The sequence below is a fragment of the Eschscholzia californica genome, unplaced genomic scaffold (genome assembly GCF_041429995.1).
Source record: "Eschscholzia californica isolate CP2 unplaced genomic scaffold, dmEscCali1.0.p SCAF_1, whole genome shotgun sequence".
NCBI lineage: Eukaryota > Viridiplantae > Streptophyta > Magnoliopsida > Ranunculales > Papaveraceae > Eschscholzia > Eschscholzia californica.
Genome location: NW_028238198.1, coordinates 58148456 through 58167317, shown reverse-complemented (window position 1 = coordinate 58167317; position 18862 = coordinate 58148456). Strand labels below are relative to the sequence as shown.

The window sequence follows — 18862 nt, the reverse complement described above, 5'->3', positions numbered from 1 at the left end:
CAATTGCACCAACACAAATAAATTATGATTTTCCTTAACAATACTACATCTCTTATGATGATTACGAAAATCATAATAATCTCAAAAAAATCTTTTGAAATTTAAACCCTAAATTTCTTTTATCCAAAATAATTTCTACTCGACTTTATCATGATTTCGAAGACTAAAATAACCACAAGTTCTTCCAAAATCATAACCTTTAATTTCCAAAATTGAACCTTAATATATTCAAATGAACATATAAAATTCTAAAGAATCCATAGAAACATCTCAATGAACATAAAATGGAGTGGCTCTGATACCACTTGTTAGTAAATTTATCCGTATATCATAATCTAATCTTGTTTTTAATCCGATTATGATGAAACAAAATTCTATATATGTACTTGTATATATAACTCCATTAGATTCAAAGAGATGATGGAAAAAATAAACCGAAGCGTACCTTTTGGTCCATAGCCTTAAGACCATGTTTGGCGCGCGGGAATGGAATGTGATTCCTGGGAATCACATTCTCGTAACGTGATTTCTGGGAATCAGATTACTGTAGTTTGATGTTTGGTTTGACCAGGAATGGGAAATTTGATTCCTCACATATTTCTAATTAGGTGTTTGGTTCGTATAGGAAGAGGAATGTAAATATTTGTAAAAGTTCACTTTTACCCTTACTTAAACTACATAAACTACATAATAACACGATACATGAGAGGGTTAGAATTTAAAGATAATAAATAAATATCTTAATAAAAATTTATCTAAAATAAAATTTTTGTTCATAAACCTAAATAGAAATTTATCTAAAATTAAATTTTACTCATAAACATAAATAGTACTTATTAATACTAAATTCTACAAAAAAAAAAAAATTGGTAATTCAATATTTGTTAAGGATATATTTGTCAATAAATATTAATATGTGTGATTCCGGGGGAATGGGAATCACAAACCCACCTCCCCCCTGGGTTTGCTATTACCCCTTTTTGAGGGAATCACATTCCCGGCCCACACCATTCCCGCAAGCCAAACAATGATCTGGAATGTGATTCCCGGGAATCACATTTCATTCCAACGCTATTCCCGCGCGCCAAACATGACCTTAGTGATTGACTTGATTGGGATGATGATCTTCCATTTGGTTCTCCTCCTCCTCCATGTAATCTCTCTTGTGATGATGAAGGGATGTCATACCCAAACCAAAAGTTAGAGAGACTGAGAAGAAGCCCAAATGAGGACCATAACCCCCTATTTATAGACTTTTATTTCTAATTTGGTCTCTCATCAAATTAGGAATCACTTAATGGTCTCTACACGTTTATTCCATGACACTTTGATACCTTTGGTCAATAATTAACCGTATTAGATCACTATTTGACTTGACCATACCTTAAGATAGCCATACACACACTTTTACATATGTGAGCCCACATATGTTGGATTTTTCCAACATATTATATATTAACACTAGTCACCCTTTGAATAACCACTAACTAATCAATTGCTTTTTTAGATCTCAAAGCACATCGACTTGGAAGATTTGGATTACAATTTTTAACCAACAATGTTGTATTGCCCCGACTATTGGACCATTCACCGTCTTGATACTACAACCAGGGCCGGCCCTGACTTTTCGGTGGCCCGAAGCGAGGTTTGAAAATGTGGCCCCTTCTATCAAATTGTAAAACGTATAAATGTATTACATGAAAATCGTAAGTACCACAAAATATTTTCATCAAATTTATATAACAAAAATAGTTTTTTTGATAATTACAATCACTGAAATTTTGTTCTTCTTAAATTTTTCGATGCAAAGTCACTAATAATCGTCGAATGATCAAGACTGACATCCACATACTTCTCAATAGATAATATAGCTAACCCGTTTAACTGTTCTTGCGACATAGTGGATCGAATATAAGACGTAATCAACTTCAACTTAGAAAAACTTCTTTCTGCATAGGCAACAACAATTGGTATGGTTAACATAATTCTATAAGAAACCCATGTGTTCGGGTAACAACCTTTCATATCTTTCAAAAAATCTAGTACTTTAATTGGTCTTTTGATCTCATTCGGTAAAAAATGCTTCAACAGTTTCAGTTAAGAAAATAAATCTAGTTCGTCTATGTCATATGACTCATTATGCTTGAAAAAGGTTTCAAAGCGACCACATGAATCTCTATCACCATCATCTTGGGTAACTTTTTTAACTCAAATAGAAAACAAAATATTTCTTTGTACTTCTGAAACGAAACAACTTACAAAGAAAAACAATAAACTTTGTTTCTAGAAATTGAATAAGCAGTCTGGTTCGGCATTTTGGCTTGAAGAAAGAAAGGGATATTGGGACTTCATGATTTGGATATTTAAAAAGCATTTTTGTTTCATAAGTCAAACAAACTGTTGGGGCTCGCCCTTCATTTAAAGATCATCAAATTTGGTGGCCCTTTTTACTTAACATTTGTTAAATGGGGCCCTTATAATTTTCTTAGAGAGTTGGGCTTCTTATATATTTCTTAATGAAATTAATGTCTTGGTGGCCCCTAAAAACCGGTGGCCCGAAGCGACGATTTGTTCGCTTTGGCCCAGGGCCACCCCTGACTACAACATGTGAGAGATATATTGGAGGACAATATGAGCATTTGCTACATCTATATTTAGTGAAATTTTTCAGGTTGAGCTGTAATGGGTATGTCATTATGTCTTTTCACCGGAAAGATGAGAGTTCCAATCTCATCGTTTTAGAAAAACAGAAAAAGAAAACTTCAAAGCACCTACTCTCCAAAACCAACCACGGAAGCTTAAAGGCACCATCAAGACAAAACCCAACCACTTGACTGAAATAATCTTAAAATATTTCAACATTTAGTTGACCCTAAGGAGTTTAGGTGAGTTAGAACTTAGCAGGAATCTTTCCGAGGCAGATTCATCCTTTTTCCTGATTGATTTTATCCTAAATAAGAAGAGGATAATTCAAAATTAGAGATGGTGAATTCACTACGATTTCGTAGGTTGATTTTGTGGACAAAATGGGGTAAAAAGGAATGGGCAATTGCAGTCACTGCCTTCACCCTTCTCTCTTTAGCACTCATTCTGACCCTCGATTCTTCTTCGTCTTCCCCACTCTCCCCCAATCACAACGATTCACAATTAAATTCTCCTGATCTCGATCTTGTTAACTTGACCTTGTTGTCAAATGCAAAGGTTAAAGGCGCTGGTAAAATCAATTTTCTTACCCACTCCTTTTTTTCCCTGAAATTTAACTGATTTTCCAAGACTTATTCAGTTCCAAATTTGAGTTGGGTTAGTAATCTAATTTCGTTTTTTGATTATGGGTTATAGTTTGTTTAGATGGAAGCTCACCTGGGTATCATTTCCAAAAGGGTTTTGGTTCTGGTTCTAACAATTGGATTCTCCACATTGAGGTAAAAGTCAAGAAGAACTTGCTTAAACAAAGAATGGAGCCTTATTACACTATGGGTAGATTTCAGTTTTTTGATTCTTTAATCTTTCTACATTGGTATGTCAATTGTAATCCCTTTTTATCTACTTGGTTGTCCTTTGATGTTTATGCTTATTAAGAATGTCCTCTTGTTATAAGAAATATAGAGAAGTTCTTTTCTTCCTTCCATATTTGAGGAATGAAAATGGATATCCATAATTACTACAGTATATTAAAGCAATGTCACTAGAGTTAGTTGCTTGGTCTATATGTCGAGTTTTGCTGATTTATGTCTTTCTTTTTTGTTAAGGGCGGAGGTTGGTGCGATACTGTAGAATCATGTTCAAAACGTAAAATAACTGCATTAGGATCATCCGATTTCATGATTCGTCAAGTTCCTTTTAGTGGCATTTTGGGCCGTCATGAATTACAAAATCCTGGTAATACATTTCTTACTTTATCTATGTCAGAAATTTTTCCTAGGCGAATATGCCAATATTTAGCATTTGCTTCTTCTACCCCAAAACTCTTTTTGATAAGTGCAATTTGGCATTATTCAGATTTCTTTAACTGGAATAAAGTAAAGATACGTTATTGTGATGGTGCATCATTATCTGGAAATCCTCAAAGTGAACTTGAGGTGGTTTAACACAAGTTCCATGATTGGATTTTTTTCCCCACAATATCAAATTCTTATATTAACTGTTGAGTGATAACTTCATAATTGGTGGTAGACTAGCTCGATTAATTTATCTACCTGTATATCCGTGGTATAGAATAGAACGAAACTCTTTTCCAGAGGTCAGCTCATTTGGGAAGCAACGATGGAGGAACTCCTGTCATTGGGATTGGCTAATGCTAGACAGGTATATCCTCGACTCCTCAAACACTGTAAAAATTAGTGCATCTTAGAGCATCTCTAGTGCAACACTCAACAAAAATTCAACTAATCTAATGTGTCAAGTATGAATTGAGATTCTCTTTCATAGGTGGCACAATTGAGATACTCAATTTAAAATAGTTCTCCAATGCAACACTCAAAAAACTCACCATTTACTTTAGATTTACTCTTGTTTATTATTTTTATACATAAAATGATGATGTGGACCAATTGAGATACAACAATAAATGTTGAGATACTCAAAAGAAAACTCAACAATTGAGTTTTCTTTTGAGTATCTCAACATTATTGTTGCCACATCATATTGAGATTCAAGTTGAATGTTGCATTGGAGAGTGTTTTTTGCTAAACACTCAAGTATTGTTGTGTCAAATTGAGTTTTTCAAGTTGAGTGTTGCATTGGAGATGCTCTTATTAGTGGTTTCCAGGTTTTTAGCAAGTAGTTGATTATGTTGTGTCCGTAGTTCCATGCCCAGCTGTATCATATTCGACAGGAACCCCGCGCATCTTAACTAGTTATTTTCTAGACTTCAGTAAGTGTTAGTAGTGGGGGTATTAGTGGCAGTAATGGATGTATTAGTGGGTAGTGTAAGTAATGGTGGTGTAGTGGGTGAGTCTTGATAGGAAGTGGGTAGTTATAGTAGAGAGTCTATAAATAGAGGCCCAAATGTGTTGAAAATACAAGAAAATTTTTTGATGAATGTTAATTTCATTAGTATTACTATTGAGTTGTGTGATTTGAACTGTTACTTCAAGTCATAGCTTTATTTTCTTCATGGTAACAGAGCTAGGTTGGAGAGAGTGCTAGTATTCAAAAGTTCTAGTTTTTAAGTTGAGTACAACCTTTTTGATAAAAGTCCAACAAGAAAAGTTCGGTTATTTTCTTTGTTTTCTGGTTTTGCGTGTTGCAATGAATGGTGGTAATGGTATCTCTCAAGTATGTGTGGAGAAACTTGTAGGTAATAATTACAAGTATTGGCGACTGTGTATGGAAGCTTATTTACAAAGTCAAGAATTATGGGATCTTGTTTGTGGTACCGATTCGTTAATTCCGGATGACACTCAAGAGAATGTCGAGTTGCGACGAAAGTGGAAGATAAACAAGTGTGGGAGACTCTTCAAAGGTTGTTTACTCAAAAGAATACAACAAGACTGCAATTCCTAGAAAATGAGCTTGCGACATTAACTCAAGGAGGTACATCTATTTCAGAATATTTTTTGAAGAAAAAAATGTACGTGCAGAAATCTCAGAGCTAGATGTGGAGGAACCTATTAGCGAGGCACGGCTGCATCGCTACCTTGTTCGTGGTTTACGGACAGAGTTCATGCCTTGATGAAGTAAATGTCCAATAAACCCGACACAGATGATGTACTTTTCACCAAAAATCAGTGAAAGTATAAAGCCGTTTCAAATTCTTCATCAAGTTCAGGTGTAGAGATGGAGTCTGATCATAAAAGAAAAATTAATTAAGTGTCACAGGTGGGGAAAGGTGGGTCATATTAAGCGAAATTGTCGTGTAAAATATGAACACTGCATTGAGTGTTATAGATGTGGAAGACGAAGTCATACCCAACAAAATGTGGAAGACGAGGATGAAAATGCAAATGTTGTACATGATGAAAAAGATGATCAACCAAAGTGGGAATAATGTTTTTCTGTTGAGGTTCCAACAAGACAAAGTGATAAAACCCTAAGTGAAGCTAATATATCTATCCATTATGGTAAAGAACGGATTATTGATTCTGGCTGCTCAAATCACGCAACCGGGAATCAGTCACTGCTTTCTTCTATCCGTAAACATAATGGAGACCGATCATCTACGTTGTTTGAATAGTGCATTCAGATGTGATGTGGCCAACAAAAACACCAAACAATCGTGGTTTTCACAACTTAATGGTCACTGATGATGACTGCTCAAGATATACGTGAGTGTATTTTATGAAGAATAAAAATGAGGCATTCTCTAACTTTGTGGTGTTAAAAAACAATGTAGAGAAGGAATTTGGGTCTAAAGTTAAGTGCTTAAGAACCGATAATGGAGGTGAATATATGTCCGAAGAAGTTCTTAATTATTACAGAGAACATGGTATTCGTAGAATCGTAGACAAATGACTTGTCCAAAGACCCCACAACAGAATGGGGTAGCTGAACGGAAGTTAGCACATCTCACCTCAATGAGTTTATCTTGCTTACATGATAAATATCTTCCTAGAGAGTTTTGGGCAGAAGCTATAAAATGTGCTTGCCATGTAATAAATCGCCTCCAACCTTGGCCAGGTAAAGAAAAATCTCCATTTGAAGTATTATTTAATAGAAAACCAAATGTGAACTATTTTCGTGTATTTGGTTCTATTTGCTATGTCCATGTGCCTAAAAGCAATAGAACTAAACTAGATCCAAGAGCAAGAAAATGTGTTTTTGTTGGCTATGACCCACACAGGAAAGGTTGGAAATGTATGGATCCAGAAACAATGAAGGTTGTTACATCACGAGATGTGGTGTTTGATGAGGTATCAACATATTACTCCTCTTTAAACACTCCTACTGAATTAGGAGGGGATAGTAATGAATCTTCAGCTGTAGAAGGAGAAAGTTCTACAAGTATACAACTTGATGCTAGTGATGGCTCCATCATAGAAGAAAGGGGGAGTGAGTCTACTGAAAAAACACACCAAGATAGGTCAATGAGAAGGACATTTATGAGGGAAAGAAAACAACCTGGTTATTTAAATAATTATGAGGTTCAATTAAACCCTTGTACTTTTACTTCATGTTTTCTTTCAAGAGCTATGGTTGGTCACGAGCCCTCATACTAATGAATTAATGAGGCAAAAGGAATTTCAGAATGGGAAGACGCAATGCAAGATGGGGTCTCAGCCTTGGACAAGAACAACACATGGGAGCTCGTACCAAAACCAAAAGACGCTTAGTTAGTGACATGTAGATGGGTTTATAAACTGAAGAAGAAGGCAGATGGAGCTGTGGACAGGTACAAAGCACGCCTGGTTGCACGAGGGTTCTCACAGAATTATGGGTTAGATTATGAAGAGACCTTCAGCCCCGTCGCCAAGATGGTGACAGTTAGAACCATAATCTCTTTGGATGCATGCAATTCGTGGAGTATATGTCAGTTTAATGTAAAGAATGCATTCTTTACGGTGAGTTGGATGAAACATTTATGGAGCAACCCCAAGGTTTCATCTCGAAGAAATTTCCCCATTATGTTTGTCGACTCAAGAAGGCCTTGTATGGTCTAAAGCAAGCTCCACGAGCTTGGTAAGGTAAGATTGCTCAATATCTTACCTTTTGTGGATTCAAAATTTCAAATTCAGATTCTAGTTTATTTGCGAAAATGAATTCCACATTGGGTACAATCCTTTTATTATATGTGGATGATATGATAATCACTGAAGATGATTTTGCTGAAATTACACGTTTGAGAGAGGATTTATCTATTCGATTTGAAATGAAGAATCTGGGCGAACTTGGATGTTTTCTCGGCCTTGAAGTGGAAAAATCAGATGGCTATTTTGTTTCTCAAAAGGGTTATGCTAGCAATCTGCTGGATCGTTTTGGTATGGGGGAGTCAAATGCAGTAACGACTCCTATGGAGCCATGTCTCAAGTTAAAGAAAGATGAAGGGAAGCCACTAAGTGATGCTACACTTTTTCGACAACTTGTCGGCAGTCTGATTTATTTAACCATAAAAAGACCTGATATTGCATATTCTGTAGGAATCGTTACTCAATTTATGGAGAAACCTTGTGTTTCTCACTGTAATGCAGCAAAGAGAATTTTACGTTATGTGAAAGGAACTCTGGAGTTCGGGCTAATGTAAAAAAATTGTACCAAATTCTACTTAAGTGGATTTGTTGATGCAGATTGGGCTGGTGATGTGAACGACAGACGTTCAACTACTAGTTATTGTTTCTATACAGGTTTTGCAGCAATTTCATGGTGCAGCAAAAAGCAGCGTACTGTTGCGCTTTCTAGTACTGAAGTTGAATATATAGTGGCAACTATGGCTACACAAGAATGTATATGGCTGAAGCGATTGATGGAAGGTATTAACTCGAAGATGGATTATTCCATATCTATTAAATGTGACAATCAAAGGGCAGTGAAGTTAGCAGCCAATCCTATACTTCATGCTCGCAGCAAACACATTGAGATTCAATATCATTTTGTTCGTGAGAAAGTACTTGATGGAGAAATTAAACTCCATAATATTCGAATTTCGAAGTGAAGATCAAGTGGCAGATGTCTTTACTAAAGCACTTCCAAGAGCTAAGTTTGAAGAGTTCAGAACTATTCTGGGTATAATTGATCGTAAGAATGCTTTAAGGGGGAGCGCAAAAATTAGTGCATCTTATTAGTGGTTTCCAGGTTTTTAGCAAGTAGTTGATTATGTTGTTATCTTAACTAGTTATTTTCTAGACTTCAGTAAGTGTTAGTAGTGGGGGTATTAGTGGCAGTAATGGATGTATTAGTGGGTAGTGTATGTAATGGTGGTGTAGTGGGTGAGTCTTGAATTTCCTTAGTATTACTATTGAGTTGTGTGATTTGAATTGTTACTTCAAGACTCAAGTCATAGCTTCATTTTCTTCAAACACATAGTTTGCTCCAATCTTCAATTTAGTTGCATTTGAGAATATCGCTTCTTCTGCTTTCCTCCCATTCCAATTTGTTCACTGTTATAGGTGAACATATTTATGCATTCTGTACCCAATAGGTAATGAATAAATCTGCTTACAGTGATGCTTGTTGTTATTCATGGAAACGAGAATAGGAAATGCCAAGGTTTTTTATACATTTAATAATATTCAGGCTCTTCTTTCGGGTTGCTCTGCTGGTGGATTGGCTACTCTTATACATTGTGACGATTTTCGGGCAATTTTGCCTACGGATGCTGATGTTAAGTGCCTAGCAGATGCAGCATTTTTCCTTGATGAGTATGTATGTCTACCCATTTGATGACTTTTCTACCTTGATCTCATTATACTAGCCGTTTGATGACCCCGTTATGTTTTGACCTATCGGTATCGCCACTTCAGGAAAGATGTATCTGGGAGCCGCACAATGCAAACCTTTTACAATGATGTTTTCAACCTCCAGGTCCGCCTTTATATTTTTATCATACGTTAATCTAAATTTGTCTAAACGTTCATTATGTAATGTTTTTTAAGAAAATATAATAGTTAGTCACTTGTAGTTCACCTGCTGTTAATCTGTTACTATCTTTCGTAAATCATTAAAATTCTATACTATCATCTTCATCCCGCCTCCAATTTCTTTTGGGAAAGTGAAGAATTACACTTAAACCTTCCCTTTTTGTTCAATTGGGCTTAATATTCATACTCTTAACTCATGAAATCTGTGATGATCTATATTACATCAATTATGCTGATCCATCCTGTTCATGTACAAAATATTATTAAACACTTCCCTAACTGATAGAAAGCCAGTTATTTTCGAATTTGACTTCTTTGTGATTAAGAAAATTTACGTAAGAACCATAAATATATGTATATTTCTAAAGATAGTGTTTGTTTACATGTTTGCCAACTCTCGTGTATCAGGGTGTTGGGAAAAGTTTACACAAGGATTGTATCTCGAACACCAAACCATCTCAGGTAGGTTTCCGTCGTGTTATGCTTTTTATTTTTGTTAGCAAGAGCCGTTCATCCTTTTTTGGTATTGAAATTGCTTAAACATGCTGCTGTTATATGTTTTGAACCAATTGTGCAGTGCTTATTTCCTCAAGAATTTATCAAGTACATAAAGACACCGCTGTTCCTTGTCAACCCTGCTTATGATTTTTGGCAGGTAAAAAGATCCATCAATTCATAGTTCACGTATTCATCGTAATTCAACTTTCAAAACATATCCGATGTTTATTTGTATTTACTCAGATACAACACATTTTCGTGCCACCTGCTTCCGACCCAGATCGAAAGTGGAAAGATTGCAAACTGAACATTAAGAATTGTGATCCCAGACAGACTGAGATACTGCATGGTAAGGACTTTTTCCGTCTTAGTTTATTAGTTATGGCCACAGTATTTGGAAAAATGTTAACTGAGATCCTGGACTTAACTCATTAGACAAGGCCGATATAGATCTATTAATTGGCTTATGGATGCTTGAGTTTCGTTAGTCGTTTGGGTTCTCTTATCTATTTCCAACTCATCATTTACAGGATACCGGGATTCTATGCTAAAGGCTTTAGGTCAGTTCCAGCAGAACAGAAACAGTGGTATATTTATAAATTCATGTTTTTCTCACTGCCAGACTTGGATGGATATCACATGGAATTCTAGGACTTCTCCTCGAATTAACAACAAGGTAAAGAGGAATCACTTATATGTTTCGAGTACTTGACACCATGAAAATATGTTCACACGAAATATATATACAAAATCTCACACTATAGACGTGTATTAAAATCTTATTTAGTTTGTAAAACTTGTTTGTAGAATACGCCTAATTGGCTTATAATAACTACCTCTCCATATTTAATCCTCTCAACAGTGGCTCATATGTTGTATTTTTAACTTTCCTTTTTCTTTTTTGTTCTTTCAGACCATTGCGGAGTCCGTCGGCGATTGGTATTTTAACAGAAAACACGTAAAGGAAATTGATTGCTCATACCCATGTAATCCTACTTGTTACAATATGGATTTTACTGGAGCTTGATATTTATCAGGAGAGCTCGGTACTGCTGCAGAGGTAAGGTCTTAAGCTGGAACTTCGAATTATCTGCTGCCTATACATGAATACCGATTAATTTAGCCTTGGGTAGCCGATGTTTTTTCATGATGTATGAATCTAACTGAGTCGAAAACTTGTTAGCCAATTCGTATAGTCATGTTAATAGCTAAGGTTGTCTGATCATTCTCATCGCCTCCTTTTTCTATCCTTCGTTCTTAGGCTTTGTCATCTGTGACTATTCTATGTAGTTATCTTCTACTTGTCTTGTTTTCTTGTATTGTTTGGTAAACTCGAACTGAATACTCATATTACAATCTTATTTTTCATTTTGATCTTGTCTTTTAGAATTTGAAAGGCATATTACTTCAAACTTTTACTAAAAAATATCAAGATCTTCCAAGCCATAACATACAATTGTATTTGCTTCCGATTTCTGAGTATTCAGGTTCGGGTTTTAACACATTTTGGGTTATGGCAGTAATTAGAAAAATCATAGAAGTAGTGATTTTACAACTATTAAAGGCTTAGAACTTACCAGACAGCTTTCAGGTGCAATTGATTCAATAAATCCCAAAAGTAGTAATTAGAATCAAAATCGAAGTTCAGAATAACACCAAAAAGAGAAAAAAGAAAACAAATTTGATGTGGACTTGCTTGTATTTATTGTGAAAATTAGAGATATCAGCCAACTAAATTTCACGGAATTCATCAATATCTAATGTGGACAGGGACCCAAATTTTAACCAACTCCACCCTCTCTGAAATTAGAAGTATTCATTTCTTGATATTTTTCTCTGTTTTGTTTTGCGTAAGTTTCAGGGTTGACCATTTCAAAATTCAATGTTTTTGAAGCAGACCCTTTATGGGGTTTAATTAGATATTTTAGCTTTCAAAGCCTGATTCCCTCAACTGTCCCACCTTCCCAACTACAATGCAATTACTGTTCTCATTCTAGCACTTATGACATGAGTCCTCTCTCTCTCTCTCTTTCAATCTATTTCTAGAGACAGAAAGAGAAGTCCAAGATGATGAGTTTCTTCATGCTAGAGAAGGGGGTAAGACTTTATTATGCAGTGAACATACCCAACTTTTGTTTATATGAACATACCCAACTTGGATTTCAGGCCCACTTCAGGCAGACTATCAGTGTTGGAATAAAAAACCAGGTTTTGCTTGAGAAAGTAGGAAATGGAACTCTATTAAGTACCAATTATTAGAGAATTTCAATTTTAATGACATTTTGTTTATATGAACATGAAGAAGCGTTGACAACCTTTACAGCCCTTCTCGCAACCATCTTATAACTATAGTTTTCTTTCTCTAAACCTTCGTAGTTTATCTTGTATATAATACAGAGTGATTTGTTCCAAAATTAGAACACCCACAAAAAAAAAGCAGAAATGCTCCTCTATATTTCTAGTACATGGATATCTTTATCTATTACATACATGATCTCCATATTCTTCCTTCTAATGAGATAATAATAATCGAAACATCATCGTGGTAACGTCTTCGATCCCCTTGTGGTATTTCAAGCAACTCATGAAAGTCCATACCTGAAATTAATGAAAATGCAGAAATATTTGTCAAACTCTGAACTTACTCTTAGTTAGTAATGATCTCATTTACATATTTGACATGTTGAAGGTTTATTAGTGGGTTTAACCTGCTTTTTTAGCGGCACGAAATAAGACTTTTTCAATAAGGTGCTGAGCCGGATCTCCTTCTGGCGAGGATGCTATGAACATCTCAACTTCGGAGACTGCTTCTTCGTTGGTGAAGTATTGGTAAAGCCCATCGGAAGATAATATCAAAAATCTGTCTTTAGGTCCTAATCTGTGGTGGTAGAGAGACGGTAAACATGTTATGTACGGGGACGTTCCAATATAGTCGATTCTGAACATCTCTAAAAGTGCATTGTTCCATTTTGGCTGCAAAAGAATCCATTCATGAATCAATAAATGACTACCCATATCCCTCTAGTCAACAATAGTTTAGAAACATGATCATTTTCGAGTTTTTAGGAGGCATGGTTATGATAGAATTGATGAATATATCACAGGGTTCATTACCTGTTTGAGAAAGCCAGCACCGAATGCTCGAGTGACCTTCAATGAGCCCTTCACCCGATCGTTCGTGATTGCTGAAGCATCGTCAGGATGTTCATTCTTGATTCTGTCAACTTCCTGCAACAGAAGAAGAAAATGGAAACATCAACAATCAATCCAAAGTAGACTATAGAGAGAGAGAGAGAGTAATGAGACAGTTATGGAGCACATACTTTCTCCATACTAGTACTATGATCTAATGATAGCTGAAGAGCAGATAAATTGGGTAGTCTTTCGGATCGATCACCATCGAATTTCAAAAGATCGTATAAAGTTTCCTCTTTAATTCGTTCTAAATCTTGCTGAGCTTTTCCTAACCAAAGATCAGGCTCAGCTTTCTGAGCTAAAACGGCACGACTATCACCCACATTCATCACATAAACATCTTCACCTTTCATCAACATCACCAAAACACAAGAACCCATTAAAGCTAATTCAGGATTTTCCATTACCATTTTATCTGCAACATCCAAATAAGATTCCTCTGTTTTTTTCAGAGCTTGAGATAAAGCTTTTAAAACATCAGAATGGTTAATATTTGTTGAATTCGAACGACTCAATTGTTCCTTTAACCTTCTATCAAGTTCCACTCTTTCTCTATCCCATTCATCTTTCCACTTTCTTTGATTCTCTGCCCATTTCTTAGCCGCCCCTTTAAACTTATTTTTCAGGCTCTTACTCCGGTTCCTCTTCAAATTGGAATTCAAATTCAAATTATTATCACCACTTTCCAATGAATGATCCATTGATGAATCAGTTTGGATTGAATTATCTATATCTGGATTAGAAATTATGGGTTGATCGGTTTTTATAGGAGATTCAAACTTATCATCCCATAATAATCCTTTGAGTTCTTTATGAACTTCAGGATACAAATTGGAAAGAAGATAATCAGGAGCATCAGGACCATTAAATCCATCATAAATCCCAACGAAAACCCACCCGTGTTCTTCAGAAATCACAACATGAACTCGATCTTCACCAGCTTTACCTTGAGCCCATTGAAGATTCTGACTTCCTGAAGAATAATCATCATCAATACTTGTTTCACTACTCAAATTAGTACTACAAACTGTAAGATTAGGATCAATTTTATCCGATCCAATGGGCCAATCTGGTTGCTTAACAGAGATAATCCCTTTAACTGGAGCAACAATTGAATTCGACCCACGATAAATTGTTCGAGAAATAGTCCTCTTAAGAAAACTAACAACTGACCCTTTTCTGGATCTGTGTTTAAAATTAGCAAAAGCACCATGAGAGTAACTTCTCTGAAACTGATCAGACCCAGACCCTCCTTTATCTTCAAGTGGACCAGAAAACAATCCACGATCAAGAGGACCAGACATAAATCGACGTTCAATTGGACCAGATAAAAACCCTCTTTCAGAAGTAATTAAATCCCCAAAATTCCCACCAGAAGATAAAGGACCCGAATTGATCAAATAACGAGGAATGGGTTGTAATGGAATTGAAGCAAAAGAAGTAGAACTTTCAAAAGCAGCAGCTCGATCAAAACTATTATATGAATAAAGATCAACAAAAGCAGTTGATAATGGAGTTGATGTATTTGCACTTACTGATGCACCTGAAATTGATCTAAATGTTGTTGTTTCTTCTGATGAATGAACTTTTGATGTTGTTGAAATTCTACTTGGGTCTGGTCTAACATAACAGAATGAATGACCATGACCTTCATCTAATGGTTGTTCTGATATTAAAACTGATATATCCTGTTTCTGGTTATCTCCTGTGAAGCAAATAACGATTTTACCCAAACCGTTACCCATCTCTATGAATCAAAATACCCGAATTTCTTCCCTTTACAGAAACCTAAAACAAGATTTCATGGCAGATGTGAATAACAAACAGAGAAGGAGAAGAACATAGGAAAAATAAGAAGTTTTTAGAGAGAGAGAGAGAGAGTTTTGAGAGAGAGAAAGAGAGTTGACTATAAGAGTGAATGGGGGAAGGATTTTGAATTAACTTTTTAATTGGTTGGGGAGGTGGGGCGTTGACTAAGGTTAAGGGTTAAGGAGGAGTAAAGTTAACCATTTGGTTGAGTTGGGACAAGAGAGAAAAAATAGAAAAAAGTGGTCCAAAAAGTCAACTCAATGAAATCAACTGTTTGGAAAAGTGTGCCAGGGTCATTTATTAATCTATATTGTTCACCTACTCCTGACGTGGGTAGTAATTTTAACATACACCAGCGGTTGATTTTATGTACATAAATGTGTTAGTGGTATGGCGTTTGTTACTCAGTTAAACTGGTGGGTAAACAAATTAATTGGTGATTAAAGTAGTACAGTTGGACTGACACGTGTCAGTTTAGTATAGAGTTGTAGAGGTTCTACTGATAGCCTGGATGACCTGACTGAGTGAGTGAGTGAATGAATAAGAGCCGACTTCTGTTTAACCTACTAAATTTTGATTTGAAGGAAGAATATTAAATAATCTGATGGTGGAGTTGTTGATTTTGAAATAGGGTACTCCTTTATTTGGTAGATCTAAAATTAAGATAATCTATTATTATTATGGATGATATAGCTATGGGATTATATCTCAAAGGTTCCTAATATTTTATAGAAGAAATTTATGATTTTGGACGTAACCGCGTAAATAATCTTTGTATAAAATACTAATTAATTTTTGAGAGATGCTAGAGTTACAAAGAATTTTGACAAAAAAAAGTTCTTAGCTGATGTAGCGGTTGTGATATTCATCTCTCAACGGTTTAGATTTGGTCAAAGTTTCAAACCACAACTGCCACATCAGTTGAGAACTATCTTTTGTCAAAATCTTTTGTAACTTTAGCTTACAACTTAAAATCTGGAAAATTTATCCAGATTGACATGGCTCCTACATGGCATTTTGGAATTTCAAATGCATTTATGAGTGAATTTGGCTTTTACCAATCTACCCTCTTTTCTTTTCTCTTGTTTCTCTCTCTAAACCCTTCAAATGAATTCATAGCTTCTCTCTAAACCTTAACTACTGTAAAATAAATAGGGTGGTGAAAGGACATACTCATCATCCAAACCTTCTTGTTTGTGAGAAACAATCAATTAATTTGACATATTTGGGGTTTACTTGGGTAGAAACCACTGACTTCTACAGCAAATCTGAAATTTAGGAAAAAACCACTTGCTCATATTCTCTCTCATTATCTTTCTCTCTCTAACTTCCTCTTTCTTTCTCTAACCAGAAATCTACAACATATACAATCCATGGTGATTTTTTTCATACAAATGATATGCAGAAAGCCTCTTTAATATTGACTTTTAGTAACTTTGAAGTAGGGAAATTTTATAGATTTTGATTTCCATTTTCTGAAATAGTCATTTGAACTATGATTCTTCTCCTATCAAATAGATTTATGGATTGAATATTTTAAGAAGAAAACTTGATTTCGTTTTTCAAAGTTTGGTCTTATTTGATTTCTGGGTGATTAAAGGATTTAGAGATAAAGGTTTTAGAGAGAGAAACCATAGAAGAGAGGGTATATTGGTAAAATCAATAAATTACTTATAAATGTATTTGAACTTCCAAGATGCCATGTAGGAGCCAAGTCAATCTGGATGAATTTTTCAGATTTCTAGTTGTAAATCTAGCATTTCTCTTCCCTTAATTTTTATAAAAACAATTTTAATTACTACATTTAAGAAATTATAATCTAGTGCAATTGCAATTTATTCTTGATAATTAATTTAATTATTCTTGTTATATGACCCATTAGTCTTCTAAGTTACGAGTGATATTGTCCGCTATTGCACTTTTAAGCCTCGCGGTTTAAAAATACCTGAAGGGTATTTAACCTCATAAGAGGAGTCATCACTGATGTGGAATTACTTATGGCGCATCATCTCAATACCACATCATAGTAGATCAAATCGTTCGGATAATGTGTTAGAGGGGATGCAGATCAGACGTTGCTAGTGATGTTGTCCTTTTGGAACTCATGGTTTTAAAACGCTTCAATAGAAAAGAGTATTTAACATAGAAACACCTCACTTTGCCTCACTATCAATGTGGGACTATTTACAACATTTATTACTTTAGGGTTATTTCCCTAATGGCCCCCAACTTTGTGACCAACTTCCCGCCTGGCCCTTTACTTTACGAGAAATACCCATATGGCCCCCTATTACCGTTAACTTTAACTTTCCGTCACTCTCTCTCCTCCATCTCTTTTTCTCTCTCTGCCATGTCACGCCACCTCATCTGTTAGGCCACCTCATCACCTTCTCCGGCAGAGGTCGCCGGCCGGCGACCTTCAAACTAAAAAAAAAAAAAAAAAAAATTTATCTCTCTCCTCTCTCTCTCTCTTTAAGAACTCCGGCGAAGGAACCCTTCGCCGGAGTTCATCTGTTCTCACGAACAGACCAGATCTGTTTGTGAGAACAGATCCGTCTCTTCTCACGGACAGATCTGGTCTGTTCGTGAGAACAGACGAACTCCGGCGAAGGGTTCCTTCGCCGGACTTCTTAGAGAGAGAGAGGAGAGAGATAAAAAAAAAAAAAAAAAAATTTTAGTTTGAAGGTCGCCGGCCGGCCACTGCCGGAGAAGGTGATGAGGTGGCCTAACAGATGAGGTGGCGTGACATGGCAGAGAGAGAAAAAGAGATGGAGGAGAGAGAGTGACGGAAAGTTAAAGTTAACGGTAATAGGGGCCATATGGGTATTTCTCGTAAAGTAGGGGGCCAGGCGGGAAGCTGGTCACAAAGTTGGGGGCCATTAGGGAAATAACCCATTACTTTATTGTTTTCAGAGTATTTCACATTAATGTGTACAAATTAGTTAAACAGGGGGACCGTCCAAAAGGACCCCCAAGTGAACCGTATGAGAGAGGAACCCCGGTTTCTCTCTCATCACGTGTGCACGTGATGAGAGAGAAACCGGGGTTCCTCTCTCATACGGTTCACTTGGGGGTCCTTTTGGACGGTCCCCCAAGAGTTTTTGTTTGTTAAATACCCGTTATCTTTACAATGTATTATGGTTTGTTGTTTTTCAAGTATTTCACCTTAACATGTACAAAAATGTGTAGAATATCCACCTACTTTCAAAGTCAAAGACACTTTCCATACCCTTGGACTGCACTAAAGAAAGTGCCCCATTTTAAACATTGTAATAAAATAAAAGTTTTGAATGGCCCCATAATTTATGAACAACTTCATCTATAATTCTCTAGTTTATCAAAAAATACTAAGGTAACCCCCTAGTCTACTTTTCTGTCGATTAACTGGTAATCAACTCTTTTGTTTCTCTCTCTAAAACCTCTCTTTCATCATCTCTCTCAGTTTCTCTTTCATATATTTTATTTCTCTAATAACTAAAAGTCGTGGCTTCGGGGAATAAAGGAAAATCTTCGGGGAATAATTTTTCTGAGAAATCCATGTTTCTTTGTAAGATCTCTAGGAAATATTTTCTTATGAGAAATACAGAAAAAATGTTCAATTTACAAAATTAACTTTAAGTAATTTTTTTAAAATGCTTTTCTCCTCTTTCTTCTTCCCCTCCTATTTCTTCTTCTCTGGAGAAAAACTCCCCCATCTCATCTCCTCCATAACTTCTAGCCAAACTTTTTGTTCTTTCCAATCTATCACTTCTCTTACTTATCTTCCCCAAATCTCCAACCCCTACTACTCTTATTTCTCTAAAATCAGAAACAAAGTTAGAGAGATAAAGAGGAAAAACACATTCTAA

The 18862-nt window shown here is 35.7% G+C and overlaps 2 protein-coding genes across 2 annotated transcripts; one reads left to right on the top strand and one right to left on the bottom strand.

The window, feature by feature from the left end:
• The first annotated feature begins 2641 nt into the window (after positions 1–2641).
• LOC147567823 (pectin acetylesterase 5-like) lies at positions 2642–11378 on the top strand. The gene is made up of 12 exons (XM_086654353.1): positions 2642–3214; positions 3340–3422; positions 3750–3879; positions 4000–4079; positions 4216–4305; positions 9169–9293; positions 9396–9456; positions 9921–9974; positions 10090–10167; positions 10254–10359; positions 10541–10686; positions 10924–11378. Exons 1-12 carry the CDS (start codon positions 2983–2985, stop codon positions 11035–11037), a joined length of 1299 nt encoding a protein of 432 aa, XP_086510479.1. The 5' UTR covers positions 2642–2982; the 3' UTR covers positions 11038–11378.
• Positions 11379–12265: 887 nt separating this feature from the next.
• Positions 12266–15282, bottom strand: LOC147567822 (putative protein phosphatase 2C 23). Its single transcript, XM_086654352.1, has 4 exons — positions 13334–15282; positions 13125–13238; positions 12719–12983; positions 12266–12608 (listed from the first exon to the last, which is right to left on the bottom strand). Exons 1-4 carry the CDS (start codon positions 14948–14950, stop codon positions 12493–12495), a joined length of 2112 nt encoding a protein of 703 aa, XP_086510478.1. The 5' UTR covers positions 14951–15282; the 3' UTR covers positions 12266–12492.
• Positions 15283–18862: the final 3580 nt, after the last annotated feature.